This window comes from Mastigoproctus giganteus, chromosome 4, assembly GCF_048544385.1.
Source record: "Mastigoproctus giganteus isolate SK-2022 chromosome 4, ASM4854438v1, whole genome shotgun sequence".
NCBI lineage: Eukaryota > Metazoa > Arthropoda > Arachnida > Uropygi > Thelyphonidae > Mastigoproctus > Mastigoproctus giganteus.
The window spans coordinates 159,771,121-159,784,852 of record NC_143578.1 but is presented as its reverse complement, the minus strand read 5'-3'; the positions used below and the strand labels follow the sequence as shown (position 1 = coordinate 159,784,852).

Below are 13,732 nucleotides of genomic sequence, written 5' to 3'. Positions count from 1 at the left end.
CACACCAATGTGTGTTAGCAACATTGAAGAATGGAGAAATTTGAAGGAGCATATGGATTTTGTTGGGAATTTGAAAAGTTTTTGAAGGTGGATGATGAAGTTACTACCACAGCAATGCCAACACCAGAAGAGCTGCTGAACACACCAAGCAAAACGATGATGTTTTTGTTACCAGCGACAGCAAAAGGGAAGAAGCACACACACTCTGCCATCTGAAAACGATGCCCAAAATGCATTGAACATAATGGAGAATGTGTAGGCCTGCAGTAACAGGCCTGATAAAGAAACAACTACAGTATTGCATTTGATAATCTGTGCTGTAGTTAAAAATGCATATAGGACAAAAACTTTGCAAACGACATTAGATTCTTTCTTCAAATTAGATTAATTTATTAAAAAATTAAGTTTGTATGTCTCCTTTTATATTAAGATTTTAATTCTTTTTACTTGATACTAAAGTATTATATATATCAAAATATATATACTGTACAATATTTTCATTTCCGTTAATTGCTTTTCTCTTAGTTTATCATAAATAAAATAAAATCTTTAAAAAACGTGTCATTCCTCTTACTATATTGTTAGACAAGGCTTTTGTTTTTATTATATTTTATTTTTATTATTTTATTTTATTAATTGAAATTAATTTATTTTTGATATTATTATTATTTATTATTATTCTTCGTATGTACCAAAAATAAAAAAAACAGTAAAATTTTGATACTTTTGGGGAACTCGTTACTACAAACCTAATTATTATAAAATGTGAAAATTTAGGTTTCTTGAACTTTGTATTATTAACAAGATTCGACTTTATATATGAAAAATAAAATAAATATAGGCTATATTTGTTTTTCTTTAAGAAGTGTGATATTTAATTTTATATGTGTAGTTCAAAGAAGTATATTTAATTTTTATTTTCTATGTGAATATATTTTTGTAAATAAAAAATTTTTAAAATTATATGTATATATTGTTTTTAAGGGGACATGATTGTAAATTGATGTCCCGCATTGGAATACTAAGGATCTGGTCACTTTAATTTAACTGTTAAAATAAGTAAAGTACAATAACAGAAAAAAAAAAATGAAAAGAATCAGCTAGTTAGTACAGTTGTGTAATGTTTTGGCTGTTATGCCATAGTGTTTGACACAAAAATAATGTCAGAAGTCACTGGATTCTGCAGAGGAATGTTCACGTTATAGTATATTACTAGTTTTTTTTTTTTCTGAATTGCACTTTAGTTATTTTGAGAGTTAAAAATCTAGTGTTAAATGTTTTGAATATTTTAATTTAATAAATTATAAACATAATTATATACAAACTAGGGCTTGCATAAAACCGAGAAATTTCAAAACCGAGTTTTAACCGAAGTTTACTCTTAAAACCGGTTTTAAAACCGATTTTCTCAGACTTAGGGAAAATAATTAAAAGCTTATAACAGAGGTATTTATTTTATCTTGGGTAGATTGTACAAATCGTAATCAAATCTTTTAAACAAAATCTATCACCTCTTATAGTAAAAAAAATTAAAATGTTCCAAAAAAAGTAACCAGCTTGAGATTATACAAAATTACAAATTGTATTCAAATCCTTTGAATAAAAACTATCTTCTTGTATAGTAAAAAAAAAAATAAGCCCTAAAATAATAATAATAATAATAAATAAATAAAAATAATGTGAAAAAAAAACAGCTTGGGGAAATTACTTTACTATTTATTGCTCAGCATTTTTTCTGAAAATGGTCCTTTAAAAAACAGTATATTAAGCATTTTTCCTGATAGACTTGACCTTATTTTTGTGTTAAAGAGACCAGTGATCGAAAACACTCTTGCTCAGACATTTGCATGCTTCCTCTTGCTCAGACTGTGCACATGAGGGGCATAAATTAAAATTGAGGAACAATTTTTCCAGGATAGACTGCAAAAGTTTGCGATCAGTAAACAAAGGGAAGGGCTTTCGCTTTTGTAAAGGTGACTAAAGCAATCTGAGACATGTTTTTAAATTCTGTGCAATGGGACCAACTAATGAAGTTACCAACAGCAAATTCCAAGCGGAATAGGAAGCATTCTAGGATGCAATGTAGAAACTACTAGGCTTTTTACATGCCTCAGAGATACTGTTCAAGGCATTGATCTAAATGGATATCAGCTGAACTGATCAAACTTGTAGCAGAGGAGAAAAATGCATGGGATGCATATAAATTATCAGGTGATACAGCAGATCATATAGTAGATTTAAACTAGTCTGCAATTTAAACTAACCTAACACAAAGGTGTTAGGCAAGGTAAGACAGATTATGAAAAGTTCTGACAAGGAATACAAAAACTTTACTTGCACAAACACTAGAAGGAAGGAAGGAAGGGGGGATGAATCACATTAGTCCAATAGATACGAATGGTTTAACTGTTTTTGATCATCCTCAGGTTCAGAAAAATTGAATAGGTATTTTGCATCTGCATTCACATATGAGGAGTTTTTTAGAGATGGGGATACCGGGAATGAGTCTGAATGTATTCCCAATTCACAAAGGGGGTCCCAGGGTGACATGAGTAATTACAGACCAGTTAGGTTAAATTTTGTTCCAGGGAAAAATAATGGAGGTACTGGTTAAAGACATAATGCCAGGTCATCTAAATGGGAAAGCTTTTGATACTGTTGCATATAAAAGACTGCTAATACAATTGGAGAGTGGCATTAAGGGCAAGTTTCTGCTATGGATAAAGGGAGGTTTTACATGGGAGAAGATAGATAGTGGTTATCAGTGGGCACTGCTGTCCTTGGACTAATGTTAGTACCAGAGGCTCCCCCCTTTGCAGATCACATGAAGGTTGGCAGATTATTTAATCACAGTAATCAGATTATGCTACTGCAACAAGATATTGACAAATGGAAGGAACTCCATGTGGGGAGCAGTAATCCCAGCTGTATGATAAGATACCATACTCAGAGCAGCGGAGAATGAAAAAGACCCGGGGATAATTAGGCAGTTGGATATGAAATTCTCTGAGCAGTACAGGCAGGCTGCCAGGACAGCTCATGGGGTTTTGGCAATTATATCCAGGAATATTGCCAGTAGGGATAGGGAGGTGATTATCCTCATCTTGAGTCAGACCTGATCTTGAGTACTGCATACAGTTTTGGAATCCTCATTTTAGGAAGAATGTGGATCAGTTGGAACAAGTGCAGAGAAGAGCAACCTGTTGAGGAAAACAAAAGGGTGCTCTTACCAAGAAAAGCTTCAGTTTTACAAATTTCAGCATTTGGCGATTGCAACTGCAAGGAGATCTGAATGGACTGAGTATGCCCAATTCTGATGGAATCCTTCTTGCTCAGACCATGCACGCACACATGAAAGAGCATAAATTCAAGTTGAAAAGGCTGGTTGGAGGTTCAGACATGTGAAGTTTACCTTCATCCAGAGGGTGGTTGATTGTTAACACCTATCTGGTTTGTAGAGGTGAGTAGCTTGAAATTCAAGGAACTAGGGTGGAAAGTGTTGGCTTTTTTTTTTTTTTTTTTGGCGATGCCACATAAGCTTGTTCTCTTGCATCATTTGCTAGTATTGCTGCTAATAATAATAATTAAGCAAGGTATTGGAGATATGATAAGAATCATCTGTTTCCTGAATGCCATATCATTAGATGTATTTATTTACACTTTTACTAGGTATTGAAGCTTTCTGTTTTTATAGTTAAGAATTTCAATTTCTTATTTATGTTAATCCTCTCTAGGTTGGTAACAAAAGGTTATCCCAGTTCCTATGTAGGTAAGGAAAGAGTTGGCATTCAGCTAATAGATCTACATCATAAAAATGAAAAACAGGTAAGTTGAAATAGTCTGACCTCTCATTTATGATTTTTAGATAGTTTGCATATATTAACAAAATATTTAATGCCATTATTAAAAATGTAGATTATAGATTAAATTTTGTTGTTGGATATTTTATGTATAGAAAGTTTTAATGCTAAGAATGTTCAGTATATCAAATATATTGAAAGTCTTTATAATATGTTGTCTTTATAAAAAAGACATCTCAGTGTAGTGTGAAAATTCATTTTTATTTTACAAGGTATAATTATAAAGTTCAAAGACTGAACTTTAAAAATAGTCGAACATTGATTGAAAACATTTTTTGACAGTGAGTAATTTCATGACATCAGTTTTAGGATGCCTCTCTCTGAACAAAAATCCATAAGAATTTGCTTTTTGTTGAATAAATCAATCCCACACTGTAGAAATTATTGTTTAAGTGTATAGTGGAAAGTTTTTTAAGATGTAGGATATTTGAATAGTACAGGCACTTCAAAGAAGGACACAATATAATTGAGAATGATGGAAAGTATGGGAAACTTTAATATCAATATATTAGCATTAGTAGAGGCATATGATGCAAGAAAGCAAGCTTATACAACATCAGCCAAAAAAAAAAACTTCCCATTTCACACATCCATTTACTCTAAATGTTTGTCCAGATCTTCCTTGAATTTATTTAAGCTGTCAACTTCCACAAAGAATGATGGAAGTTTCTTCCAGCAATCAACTGCCTGCTGGCTAAAGGCAAATTTTCCCACATCTATTCTACAACTGTCTGTCCTCAATTTGAATTCATGCCCCCTCAGGTTCATCTGACAAGAGGAATCCCATCAGCACTGAGAGGGCTCAATCCATTCAAGGCCTTATAGACCTCAATTAGATCACCTCCAGGTGCCTAGTCTCCAGAAGCTGCAATTAAGCCTTTCTTCATAAGAGCACCACTTTGTTCCCTCCACCAGTCTTGTTGCCCTTCTCTGTACTCGTTCTAGCAACTCTACATCCTTCCTAAAATGAGGCTTCCAGATCTGTATGCAGTACTCAAGGTGTGGCCTGACCATTGCCTTATACAGCGGGATAATCACTTCCCTTATCCCTGCTCACAAAATTCCTGTATATCATTGACAAAACCCCATGACCTACTCTGTCAGCCTGTCTACACTGCTCAGAAAACATCATATCTGACTACGCAATTACCCCCAGGTCTCTTTCATTCTCCACTACTCTGAGTGTAACACAACATAGTTGGTACATTTCTCTGTGGTTACTGCTACCCATATCCAGTCCTTTGCATTTGTCAATGTTAAACTTCAGTTGCCACTTCTCAGCCCATCTACCCAACTTTTCCAGATCCTGTTGCAGCAGCATACTATCATTACTGTTATTAACAACCCTGCCAACCTTTGTATCATCTGCAAACTTTGACATTAAGCATGATATACCTTCATCTATGTCATTGATAAACATACAAAACAACAATGGGCCCAACACCGAACCCTGAGGGACACCACTAATAACACTAGTTCTCGTAGAGCAGTACCATTGATTACCATTTGTCTTCTCCCACTCAACCATCCTTTTATCCATTGTAGCAACTTGCTCTTAATGCCATACTGCTCAAATTGTACAGTAGTCTTCCATGTGCAACAGTATTAAAAGCTTTCCTGAAATCCAAGCATACGATATCAAAATTATTTTTTGCATCCAGTTTCTTTATAACCACATTGTAGTATCCAATCAAATTGGTAAGACACGACTTCCCCTTAACAAACCATGTGCTGTGTCTGGACTATTAATGCTGTCTTGTCTAGATGATCCTGCAATGCATCTTTAACCAGTGACTCCATTATTTTACCCAGAACAGAAGTTAAACTAACAGATCTGTAAGCACTTGTCACCCTTTGATCCCCCTTTGTAAATTGAAGATCTCCAGTCAGTGGGAACTTCCCCTGAATCCAAGGATGCTCTCATAATTATGGCTAAGGGGTTTGCTTACTTCCTTTCCCACCTTTAATATAACTGGATAGATATATTAAAAGTGGCAAAGATGCTTTTCTTATGTTTAACTTCAAAATTTCTCCTCCACTTTGCTCTGATTATTACAAAATCATTTAACTCCCTGTTAGAGTTTGATAAACATTTGGCCCTCTCCTCCTTGAATAACTCCTCATGTGTGAATGTAGATGCAAAATACTCATTTAGTTTGGCAGCTATCTGAGAATGATCATCTACAGTCAAACCATTGATATCAAGTGGACCAATCTGATTCATTCTTTTCCTTTTAGAGTTTATATAAGTAAAGAAGTCTTTCCTGTTTTTCTTTGCATCCTTTGCCAAGGATTTTTCATAATCTGCCTTTGCTTGCCTAACCTTCTTTGTGACTTGATTACAGACCAATCTGATTCATTCTTTTCCTTTTAGAGTTTATATAAGTAAAGAGGTCTTTCCTGTTTTTCTTTGCATCCTTTGCCAAAGATTTTTCATAATCTGCCTTCGTTTGCCTAACCTCCTTTGTGACTTGATTACAGACTAGTTTGTATCTACCATTGGCTTCTGTGTTGCCTGACAAGTTATGCGCATCCCATGCATTTTTCTTCTCTGCCCCGAGTCTCATTAGTTCATCTGACATCCATTTGGGCCTAAACCTAGAGCAGTATTTCTCAGTTGGATCAAAAAGCTTAGTAGCTTCCAAAATTACCTCTTTGAATGCTTCACAATTAGAATTTGCTGTTGGTAACATCATGAGATTTTTTAGGTCCCACTGAACCTAAAAAATCTCTAAGACTACTGTACGCCACTCCTCGTGTAGCACGATAGTTGTGTTCCTAGAAACCCTCGTGCAATGCAAAATCGTGCAATATAAACAACAGGCCCTATGGGAAAAATAGGGTTAGGTGCTGACCACCCAAGATTGAACACATATATGTGATTGAACACCAAAACATTACCGAACACAATAAATAATCGTAATAAAATACTTATGTATTTTATTACGACTATTACATAATAAAATATTGATAATGCTTTTGCTTCTATCGTAAGCAAACTTGTTTTTTGTTTGATTTTCTATCCATACACACGACAGCCATTCCATCTCTTCCAATTCTTGATGTAATGGATTTTAGTTACACTTTGAGTTGTTCCTGCTATGAAAGTTGTTTTTATTTTCTCTGCATTCTTTCTAATTCTCGGCATTGCCTCATTTAGGCTTGTAGCATGTGCAGTATCACATGGTCTTTCATTTCGCTCAAAGCATTTCACAATTTTATATTTTTTCTCTATCGACAGAGGGAAACCCCGGTGGGCCAGAGGCCGATGTGATTTTGGCCATAAACCATAGCATGAGGCCACTACAGATTTTCCCGGGTAAGAATTTTTGACCCAGTCCGCCTGTGTATCGATATTGCTTTTCTTTTTCTCTCTGAATCTGTAGTGTCTTCACCAGGACGCTTCCTTTTCACACCTTTTAAGTATTTTACTCATTTTTAGGGAATAAAGCACAATTATAAAATGAGGAGGCACGCTTGATACACATAAACAAAGTTGCGCACGTGTAGCGACTGAATAAACAACACCGTAAAGGCAGAGATACACTATTAACACCTCACATTCTACTAAAGCACATTTCTGGGGGTTACTACCATAAAACAGTAAAAACAATTTCCAGTTGCGTTTCTGCTAGTGGAATCTGTTATAAACTCTATCTAATTGCATTTGCGATAATACCAATAGCTAAAATTGTGTGGGTTTTTACGTTATTATGGTGAAATGTGTTTCCTTTCAGAATCTTCTCTTCATTCCTATCGTGTTGCATTCGGTTGGGGTGATTCTGGGTTCGACTGCCATTTCTTGTAAACACAAAGGCGAATCGTGTATAAGTGAATTCGGTTCATGTTATATACAATATCGTTCCCCTATTTATAAGGCATTCTGATTTATTGGCTCACTCTATTTCTCACATTGTACTCCCCAAATTCCAGTTCTGCATCCCTTATATCTAAGTAACAACACGTCTCTGATATTCCAACAGTATCTGCCTTAGGTGTCTTAACCAGTACTTCAAATTCATCAGATTTGTTTACTATACTCCTAGCATTGGTGTACATGCACCTGTTCTTACTCTTAGTTACTCTAACACAGCCCATGTATTTACTTGTTTCATGACCCCCAACAGTTCCTGAAACCCCCAGTAACTGGCTTTCCAGGCTGCTGCTCATTCGAATAGAAGCAGTGCAAGAATCATTTCCACCTCTGCCTTCAGCTAGTGTTAATCTATTAGTCTGTGCTACCAGTTTTCCGACCCACCTAATGTTGCCTCGATGGCATCAGCAAATATTCTTGCACCCCTTCTATTTAAGTGTAACCATCCCTGTAAAAGCAATCTCTCCTGTTAACAAGTACAGACCACGCTGAGAAAAATTCTACACTAGGTGTCCTGCACAGTCTCTCTAGGGCTGAATTGATTGACAAGGCTTTCATCATATACTCCCTCCTATCCTGTCTGTGCAGCATTGCAGACACTTTCAAATTTAACCCTAACTCGTGACTTTTTTAAGCATTGACCTGTTCTTGCTTAGTAAATCAGCAGGTCTACACTTGATGTCATTAGTGCCAATGTGTACTACAATATCACCTTTTATGCCCTTAAAAGGTAATATTTGCTCTTCTACTTTTGCCCCTGGCAGACATACCCTGGTCCTATACCACCTATATGAATTTATCTCCCTTGTTAAAAGCATTATTCTCATCAATAATATAATTAAATAAGAACTGGTGACAGCCTGTTGACAGTATTGTTGAGATCTCGTGAATTTGTCAAGTCCTCAAACAACTGGTATTTTAACATGGCAATTACGGCACAAATTTTATTATACAAATGATAGTGTGGCACCTGATAGGTGCCTTTTTTTTTTTTATTATTATTATGAAAAATAATTTCTGGGTGTTTTTGAATTGATCATGGATTTACCAGTATTTCAGCTTTTCTTAAAAGATTGCAATACTTATTGTATATATATCTTTTTATTTTTAATTTAAAAAATTATAAGATGTAGTGTTTTTTTTTTATTGACAGAATCTCATGATCTGCTCAGAGAACTTCATGTTGTACTCTACAGTTATCTTTAAATCTTCTTCATTCTCCACAACTCTCAGTGTTGTACCACCTAATTGGTGTTATTCTAGGATTATTGCTGCCCATACGTGGTACCTTGCTTTTATCTGTTGAATCTAATTTTATTTATTTAATTGCCACTTCTCAGCATATCTGTCCAATTTTTCTAGGTCGTGTTGTAGCAGTATGCTGATACTTGAAATAGTCTGGCCTCTAAAGCCAAATGGTCAAGCATTAGGGTACAAAAGTACACATGCTTTGAGTTACCATTGTTCAAGCCTACTATGGTCACTTACTCCTAAATATGATATAATGTCCTTGTGTTCTTGTATTGTCCTTGAGTATAAACAGAAAATTTATTTATACATGCATTTTGGATAACCATGGTTCAAGCCCACTTGACTACTAAATGTGGTGCAGCAGTTGCCTCAATTGCTGTAAGCACTTGCTTCGCTAACAAGTGAACACATGGCAAAAACAAGTCAAATGAGAGTTTCTGTGTGTAGTATGAATGTGAATTGCAGTATTTACCTCTCTTCTGTAAAGCAAATTTTACCTTGCCATACAAGTCTGTATTCATCAATTTGCAAATTTGCAAAAAAGATTAAGCACATATTTGTAGGCACCTCCGTAGCCAGGTGGGAAGGAGCAGCAGTGCATAGCACACGTTTCTTGATTAGACAAGAGTTCGAGCCCGTCACTACCAAATACGGAGGATGTGGAAAGGTCAGGAAATGACCACCGCATATCCCAGAACAATATTGCCTTAGTTGCTAATGCTCCTAAAAACCAAACAAACAACACATATTTGTAGTAGTTTTTGTTGTTCAGCAATCACCTCAATTTCTGTGAGAAAAGAATGACTCCTGCAGGTAATATCGGTACAAGAACTTTTGCTAAAGCTCCTCAACAAAATAGAAGCACCAACTGTGAAGCAAAAATCCACAAACTTTATTGCTACTTTGTGGCTGGAGATGCCACAACTTAATGGGTTGGTGTTGAATTAATTGTTGGTGTTGACATAGAGACAACCCCCAAGGCAGAATGCGCTGGTCCCAAAGGAACTAGTAGTTGTTGGTGACTCTATTGTCAGGGAAACGGGGAACATGCTTTGTAAAAAAGATAGGTGGAACAGGACCAGGGTATGTCTGCCAGGGGCAAAGGTTGATGACGATGTAGAGCGAATATCATCTTTTAAGGGCACAAAAGGTGATATAGTTGTACACGTTGGCACTAATAATATTAAGAGTAGGAGACCGGCAGAATTACTTAACAAGTACAGGTCACTGTTGAACAAAAGCCGAGAATTAGGGTTGAATTTGAAAGTGTCTGCAATTCTGCCCAGACACGATAGGAGGGAGTATATGATGAGAGCCTTGTCGATCAATTCGGCCCTGGAAAGATTGTGCAAGGCTCAAGGGGTTGAATTTTTTTCAGCCTGGACTGTACTTGTTAACAGGAGAGATTGCTTCTACAGGAATGGGAAACACTTAAATAGAAAGGGTGCAAGAATATTTGCTGATGCTATCGAGGCAGTGTTAGGTGGGTCGGAAAACTGCTAGCTTGGGGGAGACAAAGACCAATAGATTCACAGTAGCCACTGCCAGAGGTGAAAGAGATTCTTGCACTGCTTCTATTAGAATGAGCAGAAGCCTGAAAAACAAGATGCATGGTATTTCAGAGACTGCTGGGAGCCATTGCAGTACAAGTAAACACATGGGTTGTGTTAGGGTAGCTAAGAATAGAAACAGGTGCAGGTATACTTGCGTGTACACCAATGCTAGGAGTTTAGTAAATAAATTTGATGAATTTGAGGTATTGCTCAAAACATCGAAGGCAGATATTGTTGGGATATCAGAGACGTGGTGTCACACAGATATAAGGAATGCAGAACTGCAATTTGGGGAGTACAACGTCTACAGAAAGGATAGACAGGATAGGAAGGGGGGAGGGGTTATGCTATTAGTTAAGAAACACATAAAAACCAAGGAAGTGAAGCCAGTCAACATCGCTGGACAGTGCAGTGTTGAGTCAGTTTGGTGTGACATAAGCATTGGGAGATCAAAATTGAGAGTAGGAGTGTGCTATAGGCCTAATGACTCTGATGAGTATAATAAGGAACTGTACAGGGAAATAGAGTGGGCCAGTAAATCAGAGAGTCTTATAATGGGAGATTTTAATTTCCCAGATATTAACTGGAATTTGAGGGCTGGTTACTCACACACTAGCAGGGCTTTTGTGGATTTATTGGATGATTGTTTTCTACATCAGCAAGTTCGGGAGGCAACTAGAGGGAGGAATACTCTTGATTTGATTATCAGCAGTGATTCTTCATGCATTAAGAATCTGCAGATAAATGAACCACTAGGTGGCAGTGATCACAGTGTGCTGAAGTGGGATTTACTCAAAGAGGTAACAACCATTAGGGGTAAAGGGAAGGGTTATTGCTTCCGTAAAGGCGACTACGATGGACTGAGACAGTATTTAAATTCTATACAGTGGGATCAACTGATGATGTTACCAACAGCAAATTCAAAATGGGAAGCATTCAAAGAACTTATCTTGGAAGCTACTAGGCTTTACATACCAACTAAGAAATATTGTTCAAGGTTTAGGCCAAAATGGATGTCAGATGAACTAATGAGGCATATGGCAGAGAAGAAAAATGCATGGGATATTTACAAATTAACACATGACACAGAAGCCTATGATAGATACAAGTTGATGTGCAACCAAGTTACAAAGGAGGTTAGGCGGGCGAAGGCAGATTACGAGAAATCCTTGGCAAGGGATGCAAAGAAAAACAGCAAAGAATTTGTTAATTATGTAAACTCTAGAAGGAAGGGGATGAATCAGATTGGTCCACTTGATATTGATGGGTCAACTGTTGATGATCCTGCTCAGGTAGCTAACAAACTAAATGAATATTTTGCATCGACATTCACACATGAGGAGTTATTCAGCAAGGGGAATGCCAGAGGTGTATTCAACTCTAGCAGTAAGCTACAGAATCTTGAAATAACGGGGAGTAAAGTGGAGGAGAAACTGTTGAAGATAAACACAATAAAGGCACCCGGGGTGGATGGGATCTATCCAGTTATATTAAAGGAGGCAGCAAAGGAAGTAAGCAAACCCTTAGCCATAATTATGAGAGCTTCCCCGGACTCAAGTGAGGTACCCATAGACTGGAAATGTGCAAATGTGACCCCAATTCACAAAGGAGGATCAAAGGCTGACACAAGTAATTATAGACCTGTGAGCTTAACTTCTGTTCCAGGAAAATTAATGGAGGCACTGGTTAAAGAAGCACTGCAGGATCATTTAGACAAGACTTCAGTTATAGCTCAGACACAGCATGGTTTTGTTAAGGGGAAGTCTTGCCTGACCAACTTGATTGGATACTATGATGCAGTCACAAAAGAACTGGATGCAGGGAATAACTTTGATATTATATACTTGGATCTTAGAAAGGCTTTTGATACTGTTGCACATGGAAGACTGCTACACAAATTGGAGCAGTGTGACATTGGAGGCAAATTGCTGCTATGGATAAAGGGGTGGTTGAGGGGGAGAAGACAGAGAGTGGTAATCAATGGACACTGCTCATCGTGGACTAATGTTATTAGTGGAGTACCTCAGGGCTCAGTGTTGGGTCCATTATTGTTTTCTGTATTTATAAATGATATTGATGATGGTATATCAAGCTTAATGTCCAAGTTTGCAGACGATACAAAGTTTGGCAGGGTTGTCAAGGACACTACTGACACTATGCTGCTGCTGCAACAGGATCTGGAAAGGTTGAGCAGATGGGCTGAGAGGTGGCAAATGAAGTTTAACATTGACAAATGTAAAGTACTACACATGGGAAACAGCAACCCCAGAGCAACGTATCAACTCTGTGGTACTACACTGACAGTGGTAGAGAATGAAAGGGACTTGGGGGTGGTTGTGCAGGCAGATATGAAGTTCTCTGAGCAGTGCAGACGGGCTGCAAGAGTAGCTCATGGAGTATTGTCAATGATATACAGGAATTTTTCCAGCAGGGATAAGGAGGTGATTATTCCATTATATAAGGCAATGGTCAGGCCACACCTAGAGTATTGTATACAGGTCTGGAGGCCTCATTTCAAGAAGGATGTAGAGCTGCTGGAACGAGTACAGAGAAGGGCAACAAGATTAGTGAATGGAACAAAGGGGTGCTCTTACGAAGAAAGGCTTAAGTTTTGCAAATTACAGGGTCTGGAGACTAGGCACCAGCGAGGTGATCTGATAGAGGTGTATAAAGCCTTGAATGGTTTAAGCATGCTCAATGCTGATGGGATTCTTCCTCTAGCTCAGAAAAATCACCTGAGAGGGCATAAATTCAAATTGAGGAAAGACAGATGTAGGATAGACGTGCAGAAATTTGCCTTTAGCCAGTGGGTGGTTGGTTGGTGGAACAGACTTCCATCCCTTGTGGTGGAGGTTGATAGCCTAAATAAGTTTAAGGCTCAGCTGGACAGGTATTTTGAACGAACAGAGGGGTGAAGTGGAAGTGGGGTTTTTTTTTTTTTTTTTTGGCTGATGCTGCATAAGCTTGCTTTCTTGCATCAAATGCCTCTACTAATGCTAATGCTAATGTCTCAATGACACAAATCAAGATTCACTCTCTGATGCAGCACACTCTAATAACCCATTTCATGTCAGTTGGTCTACAAGTGTATATCCCAACACTTGATCGCTCTAATCTCCCAGTACAGATCATCATGCATGCATATGGCTCCAAGACGAAGCTTGCAGATCTAACCAATTATGTATTGACTCTAC

The 13,732-nt window shown here is 37.3% G+C and overlaps 1 protein-coding gene across 2 annotated transcripts in view; it reads left to right on the top strand.

Annotated features, from left to right (window-relative positions):
- LOC150087143 (mitochondrial mRNA pseudouridine synthase RPUSD3-like) overlaps nt 1–13,732 on the top strand; it is a 170,476-nt gene that overhangs the window by 92,387 nt on the left and 64,357 nt on the right. For both annotated transcript variants that reach the window (XM_090371846.1, XM_090371847.1), the window contains exon 6: nt 3,735–3,825. In XM_090371846.1, the coding sequence (XP_090227972.1) occupies nt 3,735–3,825 (91 nt within the window). The remainder of the gene's footprint in view (nt 1–3,734; nt 3,826–13,732) is intronic.